Here is a 24,638-nt window from a genome sequence, read left to right on the forward strand (position 1 = left end):
GCTGCATACATTGAAATGTTGGTGAGTCTTGATTTTTTATTTTATTTTTATTTATTTTTTTCCATAAGCTATAATTTTTTTCAAAAAGAAAAAAAAAAGCTTTTGACAACATTTTGACTTAAGTGCAGCATTCCCCCCCCCCCAGAAATTCAGGAAGAAGTTACCTTCTTATGGGATGAGAGAGGTAAATGTCACATTTTCTAATTGTTGTTTATGAATTCACTGTACATGTGCATGATGTGTCAAATTAGTTTAATCTTTTGTCTACATAGAATAAAAATTTTAATTGGCTGATTACAGAGTCAGTGTAATTTTTCTCACGGCCTTTTTGTTTTTTGTCATCTTGTAGGAGTTGCTTAGGCTGATCAGTGCTAACCGGGTACTGGTAATCAGTGGAGAGACCGGCTGTGGTAAAACTACACAGGTCACCCAGTTCATCCTTGATGATTTCATCCAGAGGGGCCTGGGCTCTCTCTGCAGAGTGGTTTGCACACAGCCACGGCGTATCAGTGCCATATCTGTAAGTACAAGACACTGTTCTTAAGAAATTTAATAAATATTTGGGTAAGGATTGGCTATATATGTAATAATAGTATATTTTTGAAAAAAAAATCTTTATTTAATAATAACAATATTATTATTATTATTATTATTATTATGGTTATTATTGTTATTATTTCCCCAGCATTAATTGTGATAGGAGGAAATAGTATTCATCCAGTTTTTATTTGTAAATATGTGGCTGCACCTCAAAAGTTGGGCTGATAACATTTTTTAAATGTTTTTCATTTTGAAGGATGTCTCTTATGGTTGCCAAAGTTATAAATGGGGACTTGACAGTCCTCACGCTTCTTCTTATGAGCTACTTGTTCTGCACTTTACCACATTCAAATTACATTCCTCAAAAGGCTCAATATCAAACACCTCTCTTCAGGCATTGTCAGTTTCAATGTACTGCCTAAAGTACATTCATTCATTCATTCACTTTCTTTCGGCTTAGTCTCTATTTCAGAGGTTGCCACAGCGGAACGAACTGCAAACTGAATTTGCAAAGTCTATAATAACATCCAGGCTCTTATAAATTTTTTCAAATAAAAACCGTACCAAAAAAATAATGTTTACTTTTTGTATTTAGCCTTTACAAACACGAAATGTGAAGTAAACTATCAAATAAATAAAACTCTCAGCGTATATAAATAAAAGCTTATTTTATAAAAGTCTATTTATATTTGTGTATAATTACATAATTAAATTAAAGGTTTAACATAAAATATTTCTTATATATTTTATATAGTCTATTTATATATAGACTAATATTTTATATTATTTTATATAACACATTTTCATTATTTAACAGATTTAATACCTCTAATCGCATTCGTTCTTTTTCAAAAGCTTTACAATAACGTAATTCCTGATAAATATATTTGTGAATTTTATTTTGTACATTTGAGCGAGTGCTATATGCCAGCATGCAGCGGGTTTATTTGTATAATGTGAGTGTTAATTTGGGTGTTTATGAGAGGATCGATTATATGCAAGGATCGAGATTATTTGTACGTGCGTGTGTATGTAGGTGTATGCATGTATCAAGTTTATATATATATATATATATATATATATATATATATATATATATATATATGTGTGTGTGTGTGTGTGTGTGTGTGTGTGTGTGTGTATATATATATATATATATATATATATATATATATATATATATATATATATATATATATATATATATATATATATATATATATACTATATATATATATATATATATATGTATGTATGTATGCATGTATGTATGTATGTATGTATGTATGTATGTAAATGTGCAAGTTTCATACATGTTTTAAACATTTAATAGTATAGGTGTGTATGCACGTGTTTTATGTATGTATTGATAAGCGAAGTTTGATTTAAATCCTACACGGCACCTCAGCATCTGTGTTTGCTTCATTGCCTTCTCTTATGACACCGCTTGTTTCGGTGTCGGGGTGGTTGGTTTTAACTTTTTAATGATGCCTCATCTTCTGACTCTCAGTATGTTTTATCGGGTGGAACTGCTTCAAATGGTGGAACAGATTTGATGTGTTCCCGATGCTAGTCAGCACCACTCTCTAACACATTTTGCAGAGCACCGAAACTATACATTCATCACAACTTAAAAAGCCGAACCACTTCCACACCACTGCATTAGTCTTCCTCACTCAACTAATTTGTCTGCATTCTTCCTTGTGGAAGCTTGTTCATTCACATCTGTATTCAGGGCACTCATTTTGTAGCTAAAACTTTCTGCGACGGAGCTTAACTAACTGCTGAGCGTTGGCAGCGCATATCTGTCATGTACATCATCATGCAAGTGAAATCACGCCCCTTCTTGATGGCTGAGCACTGAACGTCATTTAGCGACAAATGATAATATATGTTATTTTACATACAATAAAATATATATCAGGGCTCAAAATTAACTTTTTTACTTGGTAGCACTGGTGCTCTCAACTTAAAATATTTAGGAGCATGAAAAAGAAATTTAGGAGCACCCACCAAAAATGAATGAGCACCATTGCAAATTGTATTTTAAGGATTTATTGTATTTTAAAACAACATCAATTAGGACTAACAAAAACCAGAAACGGCTATCTGAGATGACATTGATATTTGTGTACAATAATTCCAAAATGTATGGCTAATAATTATAGAATATTAATGATGATGAAAATAACAACAATGAATTACATTTCTCATTATGATGCTGCCTTGAATGTGCTTGAATGTAAGTTATCTGCTATAAAAAGTCTGTTACTTTATGAAAAATAAATACCAATAACAACCCTTTAGAGGATATGGATTTCAAAAGCATTTGTGTTTTGTGTATGCTAATGCGAAGAGATGTGTCTTTAATCTAGTTTTAAACTGACAGTGTGTGCGTCTGTCCATATTTTTCTATTTAGGCCCATAAATAAAAAAAAAAAAGACTGGGTGTAAAAACCTTCCCCAACATTTCACAGTATCCTTTCAAAGGAAAAATTGTAATCTAAAGCTATTAAAAAAATAAGTGAAGCGCTGTTTCTTCCACCATTGAAGAAAATACACCCCTCCCTCACCTAAGGTGTGCTCTGTGTCTGTTTGTGGCTATTATACCTTGCACTTCCACTGAAGGTCTCCAGACCTTTTTTCAATGGGTGGTTTGTACAGGGTCCTCCAGCAAACTTTGGGGGAAGTGTTTGTACCAAAGAGAGTCTGCCACCTAGATTCTTTCAGGTTTTCAAGCATCTGGAAATGCACCACGCTTACACATAGAATATACAGAGTTTTTTCCCTGCATCTCCAAATAGACTTCGCCGAATTGTTCTGAAAGAGAGAAGTCCACTTTTGTTTCCGGCCATTCTCCTGTAAAAAAAAAAAAAAAAAAAAAACGTACTCTCAGAAGTTAAGAGCCAAAACTCGAAGGCCGCAACGATTTGTGTTTACGCCGCTGCCGACACACTTTACATCTGGATAGTGGCATCATAACGCCATGCACAGGACAAGAAGCCAGCTTTAGCTTTAGGATATCAGGGGAGCCGGACTGTGTTATCTGGACACTGGCATCCCAACGCCTGCCACGGGACACTATGCCCTTAGCGTTAGACTCTAGTCATCCGCTCCGCCGCGTCTTAGGTTCTGAACCAGGACAGCACGTCAGTTTCCCGTTACAATACCTGGGCCGAGGACGCTCTGATCCGGACCGCTGCGTCTCAAGCCCCCGCTGGTGGACAAAATGACGGAGGTGTTCGTTCATTTCATTAAAACATTTTTATTGGATTTAATCATTAGAAGAAGCAATGGATACAAGCCTTCTTTTGGCCTTTAAGCCTGACCGCTGCTCCTCACCAGTTCGTTTGGGCCCCCTAAACTTGCTGGAAACCTAGAGCAGGGAGAGAGAACATGTTACCCAACGTCAGTGTACTCAAATCGGGACCAAACACTGCGGTACTCACCCGTTGGGACTCGGCGCTCACTGGGTCTCCGTCATTCATCAGAGCCTGAACATAGCTTGATCGGGGCTTAGATGTAACGCGTAATATCGGCCCGAAGTCTCAGAACTGTGAAAAACAACGCATGAGAAAACGCCCGAAATCCCAACCAAGTGGGATGGCTCGCTACTCACGTCGATTACCACCGCAGAGCCGTCTGATGACCGTCTGGCATCAACCACCTCTTGCATCAGTAAATTCTGGAAGACTCCACATCGGTGACCGGAGACGGAGATCAAATAACCCAATAGGTAACCATAAAAGTTCCATTGGACCCTTGTACTGGGAGATTGGGAGATCTAGACAAAGTATCTGTTTAGAAAAGCACAGCGAGGGTGTGGGTGTGTGTGTGTGTGTGTGTGTGGGGGGGGGGGGGGTATGTACATTGATGCTCATCACCACCACCTCCACCACCTACCAAGGAGATGTGGTATTTGTTTGCCCGCCACATCGAGACATTGAAGCAGGTCTGATTTGGATACAAGTTGGGCCTCCTTCCCACGTTTGAGGTCCATCTCATACGCTACAACCTTGCGACGCATACCCCTCACTAGCGATCGCAACTAATGGAAATCAGACCGGGATAGGCGGGAGGTGGCTGGTGGTGTTTCTGCAGCGTAATCCACGAATTGAGCGACATGTTTGACATATTGATGCCGCATTGATTCAACCATAGAGAAACGCCCGAGTAGCGATACCCATGCCCGAGGGGCTGAAGGAATAGCTTTCACGGGAATTTGCGGGCCATGGTCGATAACGACAGCTTCAAGGAATTCACTTCAGCAGTCAAATACTCGACCTCCCGCCACAATGAAGCTCTAGGCACATCGCCGGTCAGCAAACCCTCGTCGCTTGATAAACAACTAACCACCGCCACCAGCAGGTCACTCGCTCTCAGCTTATCCAACTGACGGACCACCTAACGTCGTTTGCGTTTTTTTTCAGCCTCCTTACGATGTAGGGGTAACAGTTCCGCGTGAGATTTCAGATGCCGGTCCATCCGCGCTGGTCTTTTGAAACATCCAACCACGGGGCACAGCATTCGGTTTAAGTCGACCCTGCCCGAGGCCAGTGAGAGCAAAAGCCGCCTCTAGCTTGTATTAGCGATCGCGTGTGTCTTTTTTTAAATGTTGAGATAAATCGCTGTAAACGCCGTCACAGATCATACACACAGAGCCTATGCTGTCGACACACAAGCGGCACACACGCTCTCTGCCTTCTGAGTTTGATGCAATTTGGTGTTGCACACTGGGACTCGCACCAGCGATACCGAAGAGTTGACGAGTGGGAGACCCATTGCGGCACTTGCTGTGGGCTAAACCAGGTGAGAACCCGGCACTTCTTTGAATTTCTTCACTTTGACATTCATAGCACTAGGCTGCAGTTGGGATTTGGAGTCAGGGTTCACTGTAAGCGTCGGGATATCGATTCCGGTGTCATTGGTTATTTACTCCCGCCGTTTACCCGCGCTTTGTTGAATTTCTTCACTTTGACATTCAGAGCACTGGGCAGGGGTCAGGGGACCGGGATTCCCAGTAAGCGCAGGTCATCAACTTGCGTTGATTAAGTCCCTACCCTTTGTACACACCGCCCGTCGCTACTACCGATTGAGCGGCGCAGTGAGGTCGTCGGCTTGGTCTCCTCTGGGGCTCCCTGATCGGGTGGGGTCCGCACGGTCCACCCGGAGGATTCAACCCGGCCGTGTGGGTCGGCCCGTCCGGTGCGCTCGAATCCCCCCCCCCCCCCCCTCCTCAGGGAGGGGTACCAGTGCCAGGGCGAGGGCTCAGCCGCCGCCGGGCGCACTTCCTCCGTCGACGTTGCACCGCGACCAGCTCCGGTTCGGCAGCGAAGGTGGCTCGGGGCCCCGGTCCGCGGGCAGTGTCTTCTGCGCACTCTCTCTGACTCGGAGGGACGAGGCCATTCGCTTCCGACACGTGTGTCGACCGGAAAGTACTGTCCTCAGTCCGTTTCCGACCGCGCCCCTCAGGACGGGGACAGGCCCACGTACGAATAAGCGCCCGAGGTCCGTGGTGACGCTGGTCACCCACCCGCCCCGTCTTGAAACACGGACCAAGGAGTCTAGCGCGTGCGCGAGTCAGAGGGTGCCCTCGAGTCCCCACGGCGCAATGAAGGTGAAGGCCAGCACGCGCCGGCCCAGGTGGGATCCCCTTGCCCTGGCGGGGAGCGCACCACCGGCCCGTCTCGCCCGTTCCATCGGGGAGGTGGAGCTAGAGCACGTGCGCTGGTACCCGAAAGATGGTGAACTATATCTGGGCAGGGCAAAGCCAAAGGAAAATCCTCTGACGTGTTGGAACAAGGCGGCGTAAGAGAAGTCGGCAAGTCAGATCCGTAACTTTGGGATAAGGATTGGCTCTAGGGGCTGCGTCGGTCGGACTGAGGAGCGAAGCAAGGCTGGGCCAGCGGCGCGGCTGGGGGGGCGGCCGTGCTGCGGCGCCCCCCCTCCCGTTCCCGTCTCTGGACCGCGTCGTGCGACCCTTAGTCCCCCCCCTGTCACCTGCCTCTTGCTCGCATCCATCTGGTCGTCCCCCGCCTTCGGGTGGGGGAGACTGGGTGGTTCGTGGGCTCGGGGGTGGGTGTTGCGGGTGGTGGGAGGTGTCTGTCTCGCCGTGCCGAGGGTCGAGAATGTGCGGGGGGGATGCGCAGCGATGTGCGACGGTGACTCTGGACGTGCGCAGGGCCCTTCTCGCGGGTCTCCCTGGCTACGGCCCGCATCGGTACCTCCGTCCATCGTCTAATCTCCTCGGGGGAGGGAGATGGCATGAGCGGTCGGCCTCCCCGGCGCAGCGCCTCGGCTGTCAAGACGGCAGCCAGCTTAGAACTGTCGCGGTCCAGGGGTATCCGACTGCTTAATTTAAAAAAAGCATCGTGAAGGCCCTCGGCGGGTGTTGACGTGATGTGATTCCACCCGTTTACCTCTCAACGGTTTCACGCCCTGTTGAACTCTCATTTCGAAGTTCTTTTCAACTTTCCCTCACGGTACTTGTTCGCTATCGGTGCATTCCCAAACAACCCGACTCCGGGAAGACCGTAACTGAGCACGGCAGGGGGCCGATACCGGCCTCACACTGTCCACGGGCTAAGCCTCCGGCAAAAAGACAGGCCCCCCCGTCCCGTGCAGAGAGAGAACGGTCTTCCGTATGCCACATTTCCCTCACATCCCTGGCGGGGATTCGGCGCTGGGCTCTTCCCTCTTCGCTCACCGCTACTGAGGGAATCCCGGTGGGTTTCTTTTCTTCCGCTAAGTAATATGCTTAAATTCAGTGCGTCTTCTCGTCTGAGCTGAGGTCGTAGTCCATCTAAGGGCAGCCGACCAGCACGAGGCAGGCACTCGCGGGTTCCTTGCACCACCGGGTCGGGACGCGGCGCGGCTTTTCCCCACACACAGCAGCGGTCAGAACAGTCCTCACCGGCAGCCACTCGAGTAAGAGCCAGACGCCACGCACGGACGGGTGGTCGGGCGGTCTGCAGTTGGTAGAACGAAGGCACCAACATGGGGAGCCTGCAAAGCTCCAGTCACGGGCGGGTGCCAAAGTCTGCCCTTCCCGATTGATAGCAAGGAGACCCTCAGACAGACGTTGCTCCAGGATGACCCCAGGCTCGCAATGTGCGTTCGATTATGGTGTGTCGATAAGGTAGATGATCAATGTGTGTCCTGCAATTCACATTAGTTTTTGCAGCTAGTTTCGTTCTTCATCGACGCACGAGCCGAGTGATCCACCGCTAAGAGTTGTATATTATAGGTATGTGGTCAGAGACAGAGGACGTTCAGGGAGTGGGAAAAAAAAAAAAAACATCGACGGGCGTGATCGATCAGGGAGCCCCACACGAGACCGAGCCGACAACGTTACTGCGCCGCTCAATCGGTAGTAGCGACGGGCGGTGTGTACAAAGGGTAGGGACTTAATCAACGCAAGTTGATGACCTGCGCTTACTGGGATCCCGGTCCCCTGACGGGCGGGGTCCAACGGGTTACCCGCACCTTTCGGCGCAGGGTAGGCACACATTGATGTGCCCATTGTGGCGCGCGTGCAGCCCCGGACATCTAAGGGCTATGTCTAACATGCTAGAGTCTCGTTCGTTATCCGAATAAACCAGACAAATCGCTCCAACAACCACGAACATCCATGCACCACCACCCACAGAATCGAGAAAGAGCCATCAATCTTTCAATCCTTTCCGTGTTCGGGCCGGGTGAGGTTTCCCGTGTTGAGTCAAATTAAGCCGCAGGCTCCATTCTTGGTGATGCCCTTCCGTCAATTCCTTTAAGTTTCAGCTTTGCAACCATATTCCCCCCAGAGCCCAGGTACTCGTGGTTTCCCGCAAGGCTGCCCGGCGGGGCATGGGAATAAAAATGCCGTCGGATCGCGGGTCGGCATCGTTTATGGTCAAAACTACGACGCGATCGTCTTCGAATCTCTGACTTTCAAACTTGATTAATAGAAACGTTCTTGGCAAACGCTTTCGCTATGGTTCATCTTGCGTCGGTTCAAGAATTTCACCTCTGTCAGCGCAATACAAATGCCTCCGTCCGTCTCTCTTGATCATGGCCTCGGGTTCCGGAAACCCACAGAAAATAGAACCGGGGTTATATTACATTATTCCTAGCTGGGGTATACAATTAGGCGAAGCGTTGGCCCTGCTTTTTTGCGCCAGGCCGAGGACACCCAATCAAGAGCATCCGGGGGGGACCGAGAGGACTAGGGGTCCAGACCCGGCAGTTGTTCGCCTCACGGCGGCATCGCCGGTTCTAGTCCTCGAGAGCCAACTACGAGCTTTTTTAACTGCAGCAACTTTAGCATACGCTATTGGAGCTGGAATTACCGCGGCTGCTGGCACCAGACTTGCCCTCCAATGCGTTCGCGCCCATGGGTTTGAGATGTGCTCATTCCAATTGCAAAGCCTCAGAAAGAGACCTGCACTGTTATTTTTTGGCACTACCTCTCCGTGTTGGAAATGGGTCATTGGCGCGACTGCTGCCTTCCTTGGATGTGGTAGCCATTTCTCAGGCTCCCTCTCCGGATTCGAACTCTGATTGCACTGTTATTTTTCGGCACTAACTCTCCGTGTTGGAAATGGGTAATTTGCGCGACTGCTGCCTTCCTTGGATGTGGTAGCCATTTCTCAGGCTCCCTCTCCGGATTCGAACTCTGATTGCACTGTTATTTTTCGGCACTAACTCTCCGTGTTGGAAATGGGTAATTTGCGCGACTGCTGCCTTCCTTGGATGTGGTAGCCATTTCTCAGGCTCCCTCTCCGGATTCGAACCCTGATTCCCCGTTACCAGTGGTCACTGTGGTAGGCGACTGACCTATTATCAAAAGTTGATAGGGTAGACATTCAAATGAACTGTCACCGCCGCGGGGGCCGCGCGAGTGGCCTGAGGTTATCTAGAGTCACCAATGCGAGTCCAGGGGTGGACGGCGGCAGGAAGGTGCGAGGCAACCCCCCCCTCTCCGCCGGCCGCACACCCACATGGGTTTTGGATCTGATAATTGCGCACATTCCCGGGACCTGCCCCCTGCGTCGTGTGGTGAGAAGGACGGTTCAGGTCGGTGCTCGTTGGCATGTATTAGCTCTGGAATTGCCACAGCGACCCCCCCCCCCCCCAACATTTCCCATCGGTCAAGTTGTGGAAGGCAATAGCACGTAGTTACATGCTCAGAACCTAAGTCCACGATTTCAAACCTAAGCCCCAAGCCCTACATACCCTAAGCCCCAAGCCCCACATACCCTAAGCCCCAAGCCCCACATTCCCTAAGCCCCAAGCCCCACATACCCTAAGCCCCCAAGTCCCACATGCCCCAAGCCCCCACCCCCGACAACTCCAGCATGGGGGGTTAGGGTGGAGGCGAGCCGGCCGGAGAACGCGAGAGAAGGGGGATGCCCCCATGCCTCCACACTCCCCCCGCCCCGGGCTACGCACTCCGGAGGACACCCCCACCCCACGGACCCGTTCACCAGCAGGGTCCGGGCACCCCACTATTAAGCCTGGTAACACTGACTTGCATGCGCCGGACTCTCGTGTCGTTGGTGACCCCCATAGGTAGTGCACCACCATGACAGATTAAAACGGGGTTTTTGCTGCCACTGGTGGACCAAACCACTTGTTAAAACCGCTGTCCTTTTCCGCGCGGCTGGGGGCTCACCGCTGTTGGTGCCCCTCATGCCATTTTGCTGCCACTGGTGGACCAAACCACTTGTCAAAACCGCTGGACTTTTCCGAGCGGCCGGGGGCTCACTGCTGTTGGTGCCCTTCACGCCATTTTGCTGCCATTGGTGGACCAAAACCGCTGTCCTTTTCCGCCGGCCGGGGGCTCACCCGCTGACCCGCAGCCAGCAGGACCCAAGACCAAGCAGCGGGGAGGACCATAGCCTCACAAAGCACCGACACACTCAAACCGACAGACCGGGGCAGGCAGGCAGGCAGGGGCTCACCCGCAGCCAGCAGAAGGACCCAAGACCCCCCATCACCAACTCTTTGAAGCCCTGCGGGGGACAGGGCTTCAGGGCGGGCTGGGGGGCCGAGCCAAAGATCAGTTTTTGAAAACCCATTCAGGCGCTCAAGTCCACTAAATCACTGTTATCGAAACCTCGATGGCAGGTCATTGATAACTGGTGATGGGGGTCAGGACCTCCAGGCGGTGTGGCCCATCGTCTGAGCCCAAAAAGGCACAACCTTTGATCGATCAGTCTCTCAGGCCGGGATGTGAGGGGGCGACCGGTCAACTTTGCAACGCTCTGAACTTTAACAACCCCCGTTCTGAAGCGGTGCCGCTGGTGACCCACAACTGACTTAATTCCCGAGTACTTTCTCTGGGAAATAAGTATCTTCAGAAGCATCTTCCTTCGGATTCAGTCTAATGTCCACTGGTAAATTCTGTATTTCAGTCAACAGTCTCTAGGCCACCAGAACTGATCTCATACCCAATTTTAAGGCTAAGGCCTCAGCGTGTATTCATTGTCTCTCAGAAAATAAATGTCCAATTTTAAGTGATCTTTGCAGACCACAAAGCTTTTTTGAGAGAAAATTAGATTTACAAAATGTCCATGTCAATAACAGATATAAAAAGGAGTGGTTCCTCTTTGACCAGAAGCCCTGTACACTTCTGAGTTCTCTTGGAACCTTAAATAGTGACCATGTTCTCAACAATGATCTGTAAAAAGTTCTTAGACCAGATAAATTCAGCTGTGTGCCCATCAAAAATAACTGATAGTCCAGACCCATGTTGCCTGCTTTCTTCAAGACCTTCCCAAACAGCAACATCTGAGCTGTCTGCCGTCGAAAAGCTTCAACTCTCAATATCCACAAGTCCTTGTCCGCCTTCTTGGATTGGCAAATATAGATCTGATGCCCTCAGCTAATGTTGTCCTGACCAGTCTACCAGTTGCTTTTGGATCCTTGCCACCAGATCCTTGGGGGCCTCTAAAATCATAATTGTTTGCCAAAGGGATGAGGCCACCAATTTATTGCAAATCAACACTCTTCCCCCATAGGATAGTTGGAGTAGCAACCATCTCCAGCGAGACAACCTCACACATACTTTCTTCACAAGTCCCTCCCAATTTTGTTTTATAAAATCATCAGTGTATAAAATAACCCTAGATATTTAAAACCCTTTCTCCCCCACAGCACACTACCCGGGAGCATAGCACCATTAGTAACTTGACCACACCATAGAGCGTTAATATTACTCCAGTTCATCCTTGCTGATGATGCTTTACCATATTGTTCTATTGCATCTTTTAAAATCTGAACATCACCATGATCTTTGACTAGAACTGTAACATCATCAGCATATGCAGAAATCTTCACAGGCATTTGAGGGTCTAGTTCTTAATTTACACAAAAGTAGTCACGTTTCCGCTGTCGGGCCAGTGCGAGCCAGGGCTTTTATCATGAAATCATTGCCTGGGAGAATGAGCAGTGGGGCCGAAATCATGTCGCGTGTCCACTGTTGGGCTAGTAGCTCACAGTGTGTCAAGCAAACCTCGCTCCCAGAATGTCCCCCGAATCAAACATCACACAACCTGCCCAGTTCAGCGAGAATCAGGCAGGCAGATAAAGCACACCATCGCATCATCACGAAATGATTCAAATGAAGACAACCAAAACAAACAAATGACATCTTACTGTTTAGCATTACATTTTATGTCTAAACGCATAGGCCTATGTATTTTCATCCATTACATTTGTTTACTTGCCGACCGACTGTTGGCATCGAGTGGTCTCGCCACTAACAGAGGGATGACCCAGCTCACCATCCATAATATAAAACCACAGAAATTTTCTGGTAATAACTCTGTATGAAATGTATTTTATAACATTCTTGTTTTGATAGACGCCATCAACATTTAGCCCAAATGCTTTGGAGAGACCTAAAACATATTGATTTTTCCCTAGGCTATATGACACTTAATAGGTAATTGCTCTTCATTTAAGAGAATAATTTAAGGATGGTGCATATTGTTCTGTTATTTAAGTGAAGGAAACTGTTAAGTGTTTAAGGACATAAGAGCAAGTAATAAAATAAAGGCTATAGCCTAAATGTTGTTGCACTCAGAAGCTATCCACTAAAACTATCCACTAAAAGCTGTACATTTAAAATTTATTTTTAAAATTTATCATGTCATATAAAAACATAAACATTGTTTGAGGACATAGAACTATTTTTTTTTACGTGCAGGACAGGATAACAGAAAATAGGGTAGTTCTGATGCTTTCACTCACCCAAAAAAAATGCTCTGTTTGCACGATTTGATTAATATTATTGTATCCAAATACTTTATAATACTATTTCCTGTGACAATTAAATAAGGATACAGAGAAGGATCCAATATGCAAGTAATACGTTTATTTGACGTAGTCCAACTAAACCAACAGGGCCGATAATATGAGCAAGGACACGGGGAATACTGGGCAGATCATCGGCAAAGACAACCAAGAAATTTCCTTGTTCAAAGATTTATAGGCTTTGGGTATTGGTCAGCCCTACACAGTGATTGTCCAATCAGAGAAGCTGTGGGGTGGGCTCACCCCATTCCCTCTTCTAGGAGGCTGGTTTGGCACATTGTGTGAGTGCCATGTGTTACCTGCCTTTGATTGGAAGTTATTAAAATAAAGTTTTGTAACATGGACACTTTTCATAGTATGGTTTCTTTATATAAACCACTGCATTTGAAACTTTCCTAGCTTTCAATCAATACCCAAATACCCTAACCCAGACATGAAATATTCACAAACATTCTGTAGACTTCATCCACCACCAATGGCTATAACTCATTAACTATCCATAACAGTTACATTAAACACATGGAGTATGTACACACAAAAACCCACAGAAACTTAAAACAAGCATACATTACTCAAATAAACACAGTTTTAACTGAATGTCCATTTAAACTTTGGAAGCTTTTTGATCTGTGAAATGTGTATCCCCCTCGCAGGCGTGGACCAAAAGGACTTGCTGACCAATCTCAAAAACCTGTTTGGGGGTATTTGAGTGTAGAGCCTCTTTTTGTTGTTTTAAGATGTCAAGTTAATTAGTAAGCACTTGTGATCATGACTGGCAAGTCATCCTGTGGATAAGCTTTTGCTGGGTGCCTGTGGTTTGTTTAAAAATGAAAATCAAATGAAATCAAAGCTCAGACATGTAGGCACCAAGGAAAATATGGTGTGTGACTTGTTCAGTTCTGGAAGGATTTGTTGACTCCCTACAGTATTCTCCAAAATAAAGAAAAAAGAAACCCAGCCGCACGCGGCATCAACAGAGCGAAGCAAGCGCAAGGTTTTTGAATTTTACCGCCAACGCTCAAACTATTTTCAAATCAATGATGAGCCGAAGAGCATGGTTTCAAGTAAGACGAATAATAATAATAATACATCATAATATAATATTTGATATATGTTTTATAGTTTATTATTAGGTTTGTTTGCTGGGGTACTTTTATTATTCACTGTGTAAGTTAATGAGGCACTGATGACATCAGCCAACTTAATGAGATTAGAGAGATCAATTCGCTCGTTAGACAGTTAACGCTGTACTTCATCTGTGCTAGTATTACATGTACATTCCATGTGTGCAGGTGCGGACTAGCCATCTGGCAGACTGGGCAGTTTCCTGCTGGGCTGACATACTTTTTGAGCCAGGCTGATTATCTTCTTATGATCTGATTGGCCCATAAAACACTTAGCAGCCTGTATTTTTTTCTGCCTAATTAATTGACAATGCTGTGATCTGTGACCCTCTGAAAGTAAGACTTTTTTTTCAGATAGACCGGCCCATGTGTTGTAATCTGCAGTCCATTAGATCTTTTCTTGATTTGCATTGGGCTGACCCAGTCACAAACTCCCATTTTTGGATCTGTGTGAGCGTGCAACATCGATGTGTCAAAACAGTTAAGAGTCACGCCTGTTTCACGCATGCGTATGGAGAGCAGAAGTGGCATGCAGGCTTTTGCCTTTTGCGTCTGCAGCACACAGCGGATTGGCTGTTGCACAGATCAATCCATCCCTGTCTATTCTATCTAGTTACCTATCTGTCTACAAAAATACTTTATATTTTTACTTTTCATCTGAACCAAGGCCTGCAGCAACTTCCTCCCATGCTGTTTCTGTAACCTGCAACTCTTTATTTGACAAATTATATAGATCCTAAAGAACTGTTTGCTTTTCAAGCTCTATGAGGAGTATCATTCATGTATTTTAGGGTGCATTATACTGATATTTATACTTGATAAAACTAGTGTGCAACTTAAGCAAAACTATTACAATTTATTTTTTTACATTTCGTTTTATAGTTCTGGCCCAAACAAATATTTGTTGCAGTTTTTTATTTGTTTAAGTTCTTTGATTGACTATATACAGTTTTTAATTGTACACAAATGTAACAATGTTTGATGTTTCACTGTTGAGTTAAAGAGCACCTAGGTTACCCCTTTTTCAGATTTAATATGAGTCTTTTGTGTCTCCAGGATGTGTCTGTAAAGTTTCAGCTCAAAACACCCATCAGATTTTTTTATTATACCTTTTATAAGATTCTATTTTATACATTTTTGCACCCGGAGGCTGTTTTGTTGTACTGCACCTTTAAGGCAAGTCCTCCCCGCCTACCGTTTCTACGTGCTTTTCAGTGTGCCTTAATGTCCTCCCTCGGCTGCGTCAGACAACAAACAGACATAAAGGAAGCAGATTTCACGTAGTGTTTGTGAGAAATACTACAGCAAGAACTTTACCAATTAGTATTTGATGCATTTGTTGTGTTAAGATGAGTCAACTTAACGATGAGTCACACACAATGTTGTTACAAAGTTCATGCACACACACACAGATACACTCGTGCACACACACAGCGCAGCAGACACACACACACACACACACACACACACACACACACACACACACACACACACACACACACACACACACATACATACTGGTACGGGTGGACTTTTTTCCCAAATAAGTACCATCATGGTATATAGGGACCCACATTTCCTTTGTCTCACAGATTAGTAAGAAATATGAATCTTCTCCATATTGCATGGTGAATAATTCTGTCTACTCAGAATTTAATTATTGTGAAAGAGTCTGGAAATATTAAGACCTGACATCCTACAACAATGTGGGGACATGGCAAAAGTGGGCGTTTTGGATTTAATCATGCATTATGAGGGCAGCCATGAGTGTTACACACACACACACACACTAACAACACTGGATTATGAGGACAACTGGTGTTTAACTGGACTTTACTCATACACACCAACACACATTACTAACACTGGATTGTGAGGACAACTGGTGTTTAACTGGACTTTACTCATACACACCAACACACATTACTAACACTGGATTGTGAGGACAACTTGTGTTTAACTGGACTTCACTCATACACAACAACACACATTACTAACACTGGATTGTGAGGACAACTGGTGTTTAACTGGACTTCACTCATACACACCAACACACTTTACTAGCACTGGATTGTGAGGACAATTAGTGTTTAACTGGACTTTACTCATACACACCAACACACTTTCCTAACACTGGATTATGAAGACAATCAGTGTTTAACTGGACTAGCTAATAGACAGACAGACAGAGAGAGATAGGTAGATAGATATATAGATCAGTAACATCAAATCACTGTCTCAAATGCATTTATTCAACAAGGCTTTTAAAAAAACAACAACTCTATGACAACATTTTAAGGGTTCTGCCCCTTAAAGGGTTAGTTCAACCAAAAATGAAAATTGATTTACTCAACTTAATGTCATCCTCGGTGTACATGACATTCTTCTTTCAGATGAATACAATAAGAGTTATTTAGAATTTTTTCTGGGCACTTTCAAACATTATATTAGTAGTGAATTGTGACCCCTTTTTTAACCTTGAAAAAGCACAAATATCTGTCGTGGAACTATCCCATACGCGTCCAGGAGGTTAATGTGTCTTTTGAAGCAGATCAATGGATTTTTTGAATCTGTCATTAGCTATGATTCCATCCACCTATTTTATGCACATTTTGCATAGGTGGATAAAAAACAGTTGATGGAAACACCATAATGCGCATAAATTTAAAAAATGTGCATGAAAAAACAAATGCGCATAACTGAGCAGGATAAACTTTTTATTCAATAAGAAAAGATGCGCATAAACTACGATGGAAACACTTTTACCACACAAATTCCAGTATGCGCATTAAAAAAGGTCATGTGATTTTGTTATAAGAGATCATGTGCTGATGAAAATGTGCGTAAATGGAGAAACCAGCAGCACACTTTAAACCATCTGAATTGTTGTTTTGGTCATTCTAAAACACCTTACCGTTTAAGTATTAGTGTTATTATATTATTAATGAATCAAGAGCGTCTGTGCTCCGTGTCATTTATTGGATGAAGAAAAGATTGACGCAGCTTCTCTTACTACAGCAAATTCAGTTTTTACTGTTGATATTTGGCGCCAGTTAATCAGGAAGTGACGATTTCGTTTGCTTTGACTCGTTGGATGGAAACGCTGCTTTATTTGCATGTCTTTAATGCGTTAATCCAGTTTTGCGGATAAAGTTCATCTGCATTTTTGGATAGGAACATAGCTAATGTCTGTATGCTTGTTCGCGAAAAGTCAAGTTGGCTGAGTTTGGGACATCTTCAATTTATTCTTTGATTTGTTTAGGTTCATCTGACTCTGTCGCCAACACGTAAGTAGCAACTGGAGTTCATAAGTCATAAAAAATAAATATTTGTTACAAACCTATCGATCCGCTTCAAAAGACATGACACGTATTGGAAAGGTTTGAAGATGGACATTTGTACTTTATTCAGCGTTCCAAAAAGGCCCACACTTCACATCTATTATAGTATTTAAGTGCCCAGAGAAAATTTTAAATAACTCTTAATGTGTTCGTCTGAACGAAGAATGTCATATACAGCTAGGATTGCGTAAGGGTGAATAAACGATGGGCTAATTTTATTTTTTAGATGAACTAACCGTTTAAAAGCACAGTTTTTGCTTTTCTTTGTTGAAATGCACTCCAACATTTCTTTTATTTATCTGCAAACCTCTGTTCCTCACAAAGTCACTTAAATTCTTCTTTCTTTAAGAACATGGTCTTCTGCTATCTTGCATTGATCACACTCTGCTTTTGTGGTGAGGTGTCCCTTTAAAATGTTTCATGGCTGCATTCACTTCAGTCTGCTCCATGTTTTTTATAATAACTGTCCTTGAGTTGGTGTCTGCAACAAATAAACACAAATTTACAGAAATACATATTTTTACTGACAATGTAAAAAAAAACTATAAAGACTTATTTTACAGTCAGAGTGCAGGCTTTCTTTATCCTACCTAATAAGAGCACAGTTCCCTAGTGCTGCCTAACTGGTGTATTTCTTCAGCTAAATATAGGTGCTGGTCATATAATTAGAATATCTTCAAAAAGTTGATTTATTTCATTAATTCTATTCAAGCAGTGGAACTTGTATAATGTATACATTCATTCCACACAGACTGATATATTTCAAGTCTTTATTTCTTATATGTTTTATCTAATCTATAGTGTTTGCTGTGCTGTAAAATATTTTATTTACATAGCACAATATACAACTATACTAAATGTGTTGTTTTTTGCCTTGCATAATAAAATGAATGCATGTTATAATACTGAATTTAATTTATCTTGAAATTAAATTATGTTCTTTAATCCTAGTACTGTTAGGATCAATTTTACATTAATTTATTCGTTAATATAATCTTTTATTTACTTAAAACAACAAATGTGAAAAAATGGATATGGCTTTCAAATAGTGAATTGATGGGAAAAAAAACACTATTAAAAAATACCTAGAAATTATAGGAGAAATCCATATTGTACTGAAGAACACAGACTAAAAAAATGATGACACATACATTTCTATGCTAATTATTTGTGACATAGATACTTACATTTGCAAGTTGAAGTCAGCCACTTTCTACTTGACATGGGACCGCTACAATCAATCATTGCACAAATCCAAACTGGAAAAAACAGCACTGTGTACTTCATGGTGACACTGTACAGAGGGAGAGTTTTTATTAAAATCCAATTTACATGCTAGACATACCACAACTTTTATATAAAAGCATCAATTTGTAAAGTAAAAAAAAAAAAAATAATAATAATAATAATCAGGAAATTATATGCCTTCGTAATTAAAAACTAGCTGAATACTTCCTTTTCACAGCCTGAAAGTCACTGCAGTTATTATTGAATTAAAAGCATGTCCAGGCTAAAAAGTGCACACATCAGATAAACCTTATTGACGCTAAAATGTCAAATTAATACTAAAACACTTTGTACATGAATGACAAAAATCTTAGTGCCAGATGTAAAATGAGCCAACACATAACCAACCAAACTCTATTCATCAACTGTGTAAAATATGGGGGTCCTCACAAGGCCAAATTTTCCTCACAATTCATGTCCATGTCACGCCCATCCCGTAATACACAATAAAGTGAACATATAACAGACCAATCAGTACTTATCAAATGTGTTAAACTATGGGGGTCCTCACAAGGCCAAACTGTCCTTACATTACATGACCATGTCATACCCATTCCCCAATAAACTAGTTATTATAAATTAATAGAGGAGTAGGGGATGCTAACAGTTACTCAATGATCGATTGTCAGTAATCAGTTTAATCAACAGACCTTATCGATGACCAATTAAGCATGGACATTAAAGGATAAGTTATGATTTGCGCTGCAAGACAAGCGTCCACGACTTTACACAATAAATAATCAAGTGTGTGCAGTTTATGATATGTGGGGGACGCATAAAACCCTGTTTTAAGTGGATCTCGGTTATATCTGCGGGTGCTGCTGTTAATTTGCAGGTCAGGAAATCAAAAAGTAGGCTATATGATGTTTAATTATGAGTGGGTCACGGGTGGATAAGATCAATTATTGGTTATGCAAACTTTAACTAGTTTCTCTAAAATATTATGGTGTTTTAAGCAATTTCATCTGACAGACTGGCACGAAATGGAATTGAGTTTCTGAGTTCTCTCATCCTTCAGACCGAGTTTGTTCTTCCTAGGTAATCTGTGAACACGTTCAGTGCTCTGAATAGCTTGTAAAGCTTGTCCTGCTCTTTCAAATTACTTAATTAAATGTTAAATTATTATAGTTAAATTATTGAAACTGACCAGCGCAAAGGATGATTTTGTCATTAACAGTGAAAACTGTTTATATAGGCTTCCTGAAACTGTGAATGTTTCGCTTTAAATTTTTTAATATTTTATTTATTTAACAAAAAGTTTGTGTTTTGGGTCTGAATAGCAGTACTTCTTTGAATCACTTCACCACAAAGTTATTCATGTCATTATTTTTTAGATAATAGAACAACAAAAAATACATTATTTTCCAAAAAAAAATATATGAAGTGTACATTTATGTTTGTGCCTGTTGCACAACTGTGCAGTGGATGATTTGTTTCACTCTCTGAAAAATAAGGATTTAATTAATGCTCCGCTGCAATTGGTTATCCCAAACCGCTGTCTTGTATTTGCTACAACTTTAAAACTAACAAAGTCATTATTTACAGATTATGTCTTAAGCATCTGAATTTTTATCTATGCTGATGTGTTTTCATTTCTCCAACTTACTTATGGCGAGTTCAGGTGAAAGAGTGATAAGTAAGATTAATTAAATAAAGGCCACAATTTTATTTGCCTGCATCAAGCTGGCAGGAAAATCTACATTTAAAATACATGAAATACAAAGGCTGGGTTATTTACAGGTGATGAGGGATAAAAGTAGTATTACAGAGGAAATATCTTAATATTTAAAAGGAAACCTAAGTTTGACATCAACAGATCCTATCACTGTCGCATCGAATGCCCTTAAATAAATGTAGCCTATCTGACATCAAGCACCAAGTGTTTGAGATTGTGTCACCTATCATATATAGTCTGTTCTTCGCAGAAGCTTTAAGGCACCTTTATTTACCCTAGCCTACTACTGTATATAAATTTAGATTTTTTACAGATAATGTTCCATTACTTCATTTCTTTTTTTTTTTTTTTATTTATAGTTTATATATAAAATGAGCACTTAGCTTATTTCGCAGTGATCGTTATGCAAAGAGCATATTGCATATTGGTTTTATTCTTCATTAAAACGTTCATTAATTATGTATTTTATAAACGGACTGTTTATACGGACTAAGCTATTAATTACTATAAGTCTCCAAATGGAAAAGGCTAGGGTGATTTGTTTAATATTTCAAAACATTCAAAACTTTATCTATTATGTTTATGGAGTGGTGATTAATTAATAATTTAAATGATCATGGATCACAGGATTTTGTGGAAATTGACATCCCTAACAGAAAGAGGTCTATTTTACTCAAAGAGAGTTATCGCAACAAAGTTAAGATAACAGCCCAGCACAAACAGCCTAAAATAGCACTTAACCCTTCTACATCGAACATTGTCATTGTCTAAGAGGAAATTATTTTGTTTGCAATAAGATATATTTGCAGTTTTGGATAGAAAGTCTGCTCATATCAAGAAGGAAATTAAATTCACTTACTTTCTCCTTACCTGATGTGGAAGTGTTTCAAACCACATTCATTCATTGCCATGATATGTCCATATCAAGCCCATCCCCCAATACACTAGTTATTATTATTAATTAATAGAGAGGTGTATATTTTACTCAAAGAGAGTCATCACAACAACATTTTTGAGAAAACGGCCCAGGTAAAACAGCCTAAAATGATAAATCAACCCTCCTTCTACAACCACAAATCAGAAACAGTTTGACAGTAAGGAAATTGCTAATAAAAATAGTGTATGTTGCCATTCTTTTTTACAACACTTTAAAAATGTTTAGGGACTGGAGACAGCAAGTGATGAAGTGTTTCATGTGTAATTTTGTACCATTCTTCCTGCAAACAAATCAAAGTGGGCAACAGTAGGGTGCACCACACATTCTGCATTGGAGACAGGTGGGGACTGTAGACAGGCCAGTCCCAGACCCGTATCCTTTCTCACCTGTTGACATCACCCGTTTCACATCACATCATAATTTAACTTTTTTACCTGATGACAGCCCTAAACTCCCATCACAAACTTTTTGAAATATGTTGCAAGAACCAAAATTGGAATACAAGTTTATTAACACATTAAATAATGTCTGTTGGATTATCTGCAATGCAATACAAATCAAAGTAAATTTAGTAATCAGTACTTTCTTTTTTATTAGCATTTTCCATACTGTGCCAATCTTTTCTGATTTGAGGTTCTAACATGGTTTGCATCAAGAAGAAAATTAAATTCACTTACTGTTTCTTTCCCTGACATGGACGTTTTCGCACTGCATTCAATCTCAGTCACCAATGATTCTTCATGTAATTCCTGTAAAAGTGAGAAAGAGAAACAAGATTGAGGCAAGAAGATTTGCAAAGTGACGATTTATTATCTTCGACTCATTTGAGTAAAACAGTGATTGTTTGAAACATTTAATGCATTGTTTTTAAATTTCCACATAAGTTACATTTGCCTATTGGCTTTTTGTCAAGGCAACCAGTGTGATGCTGACTGCTGGTTTGCCTACAAAGTGACATTATAGTCCCATCACTCTATTTAACAAATGTGTTCAAATATGGGGGTGAGAAGGGAAACTAGAGATGTTCATATTAATTGTTTAACCGTTAACTAAAAGGATGCATTTTTAACCAATTTATGGTATCAGTTAAACAATTAAAATGTATTATTATTATTTTTTGCAACACATAGGGCTATTTGTTAACTCAGGGATATTATAATATGTGCAACCACAAGTGCCTACAGATGTATTTTGATAAAAGCAGCATAATGAAAAGAGTGAAAGACTTGTCACAGTTGACACAGACAAGTTGATGCCAAACCAACGCTATTGGTGGTTGCCTCTGTCCTGGATCTGCATCATAAACCCCTTCGTGTATTTGAGTGATAAGTAACATTAATTAAATAAAGGCCACAATTTTATTTGCCTGCATCAAGCTGGCAGGAAAATCTACATTTAAATACATGAAATACAAAGGCTGGTTATTTTACCGGTGATGAGGGATAAAAGTAGTATTACAGAGGAAATATCTTAATATTAAAAGGAAACCTAAGTTTGACATCAACAGATCCTTACACTGTCGCATCGAATGCCCTTAAATAAATGTAGCCCATCTGACATCAAGTGAAAAGACTTGTCACAGTTTGACACAGACAAGTTGATGCCAAACCAACGCTATTGGTGGTTGCCTCTGTCCTGGATCAGCATCATAAACCCCTTCGTGTATTTGCGCAAGTGGAGAAAGAAGCCCCTAATGCAAAACTTCTGAAATGTGCTCTGCTCTAAAACAAGTCAAAGCATTGGGATTTTCAATGCTCTGAGTGCGCTCCACACGGCACCATCATAATACAATCAACAAATAACTAAACTTTTTTTCATTTGGAGAATTACAGTTATTAATTGTCTTTATAAAATCCATTTCTAAATAGCCTGCATAGCCTAATCAACAAATCAAACAAATGCTGATTGACTTAAATGATTTATGCTTATGATACTCCACACCAACTGAGACTATCATTTTATAGCTTTATAAACTATTAAATGTATGCGAAGTAATTCAATCCTTGGCTACATGTTAAAAAAACAAAATTATTATTTGCTATAGTAGCCTAGCCTATACTTAAGTCAAGATGTGCCTTATTGTCTCTCATCACTGCGGCCACAGCACACATCTGTTTAAAGCTTCTGTAAAGAACAGAGCTTCATTTGACATATGAACAATCTTAATAAAAAAAACTTAATTCTTTGCCATCAACTAGACTACGGGCTACACTGTTTAAGGGCATTCTATACGTTATGATAATGATAGAATCTGTTGTGTGAAGTTTAGGCTATATTTCCTTCTTAAAAATTTTCTTTAAAATCTCTAATAACTTATTATACCTCATTGCTGGTAAGATATAACCAGCCTTTCAGCAAAGGCTATATTGATATACTGATATTTCTGTGCTACTGAGGACAGTGCAACCAAAATCAACAAGCACTGAGGTAAAATCAGATGTCAAGACATAATCTTTAAAATAAAGACTTCTATTAAAAATGTTGACAGATGCTGTGATATAAGAATTAGAGAGGAGCTTAATTAAATGTCTATCTTCTGTAGAGGAAACAATTTGAGGTAGCCTGCTATTTTTATTTGAATGAAACAAAAACCAAAAAGAAACATGATTGGAAATAAACAGCATGCTGGTTCTTAAAAAGGATTCAGTCAGTGTTTTCGTTTTGTGATCTCAATTTGTAATTTAACTGAAAAGAAAATACTTAGGGCATGCCTTTTTATTTTATTCTTTTTATTAGTTTATTATTTTTTTCTATGCTGTTGGAAACGCAGTGTGTGAAGACTTTATAATGTTCTATGCTGTTGTTCACATATTAAATAAAATCAATATTTTAAAATGCATTAGGCCGATTTGATGTGTCAGACACAAAATAGGCACAACTATTTATTTTTTTTATGTATTAAATTATCATTTAATATTAATCTGATCAGTTAGCGGTTAAGCAAATTTACCGAAATAAGCATCTAAGCGGAAACACATATATTGTTAAGTTCATTTATTTTATTTTACTACTTAAGGGTTGCACTTTAAAATACTGAGATGTGTGAATCCATTAGGGTATATTTAGATTGAGCATAAAGTACTGCTGCAAAAAAAAAATGCAAAAGGTGAATTGCCTGAAAAAGTTTCTGAATTTTAAGATACAAAGATGTTATTTTTCTATAGTATTCATATTCATTTTTTATATCTTTTTGCACTGTTTTTATACAGTTATATTGTAAAACTTTACTCTAGTTTGCTGTATGCATTTGTAATATTTATTAATGGATAAGTCGAAGCACACCATAAATTAATCTGTCAATTTAAACAAGGCTAAAATTATAACAACTGTTTCTACAGATACCCACTCAGGTATTGGTTTAGTATTTCCTTTTGGTTGATTCCCTGGGCTCAGGTATGGAATCAGTATCGGGAAGGGAAAAAGGGTATTGGAACATC

The 24,638-nt window shown here is 41.3% G+C and overlaps 1 protein-coding gene across 2 annotated transcripts in view; it reads left to right on the top strand.

Moving 5' to 3' along the window:
- dhx36 (DEAH (Asp-Glu-Ala-His) box polypeptide 36) overlaps positions 1-24,638 on the top strand; it is a 170,587-nt gene that overhangs the window by 21,149 nt on the left and 124,800 nt on the right. For both annotated transcript variants that reach the window (XM_056478445.1, XM_056478446.1), the window contains exons 3-5: positions 1-21; positions 146-184; positions 350-520. The exon at positions 1-21 is cut by the window's left edge and continues 217 nt beyond it. In XM_056478445.1, coding sequence (XP_056334420.1) covers positions 1-21; positions 146-184; positions 350-520 — 231 coding nt within the window. The remainder of the gene's footprint in view (positions 22-145; positions 185-349; positions 521-24,638) is intronic.

This window comes from Danio aesculapii, chromosome 18 (genome assembly GCF_903798145.1).
Source record: "Danio aesculapii chromosome 18, fDanAes4.1, whole genome shotgun sequence".
NCBI lineage: Eukaryota > Metazoa > Chordata > Actinopteri > Cypriniformes > Danionidae > Danio > Danio aesculapii.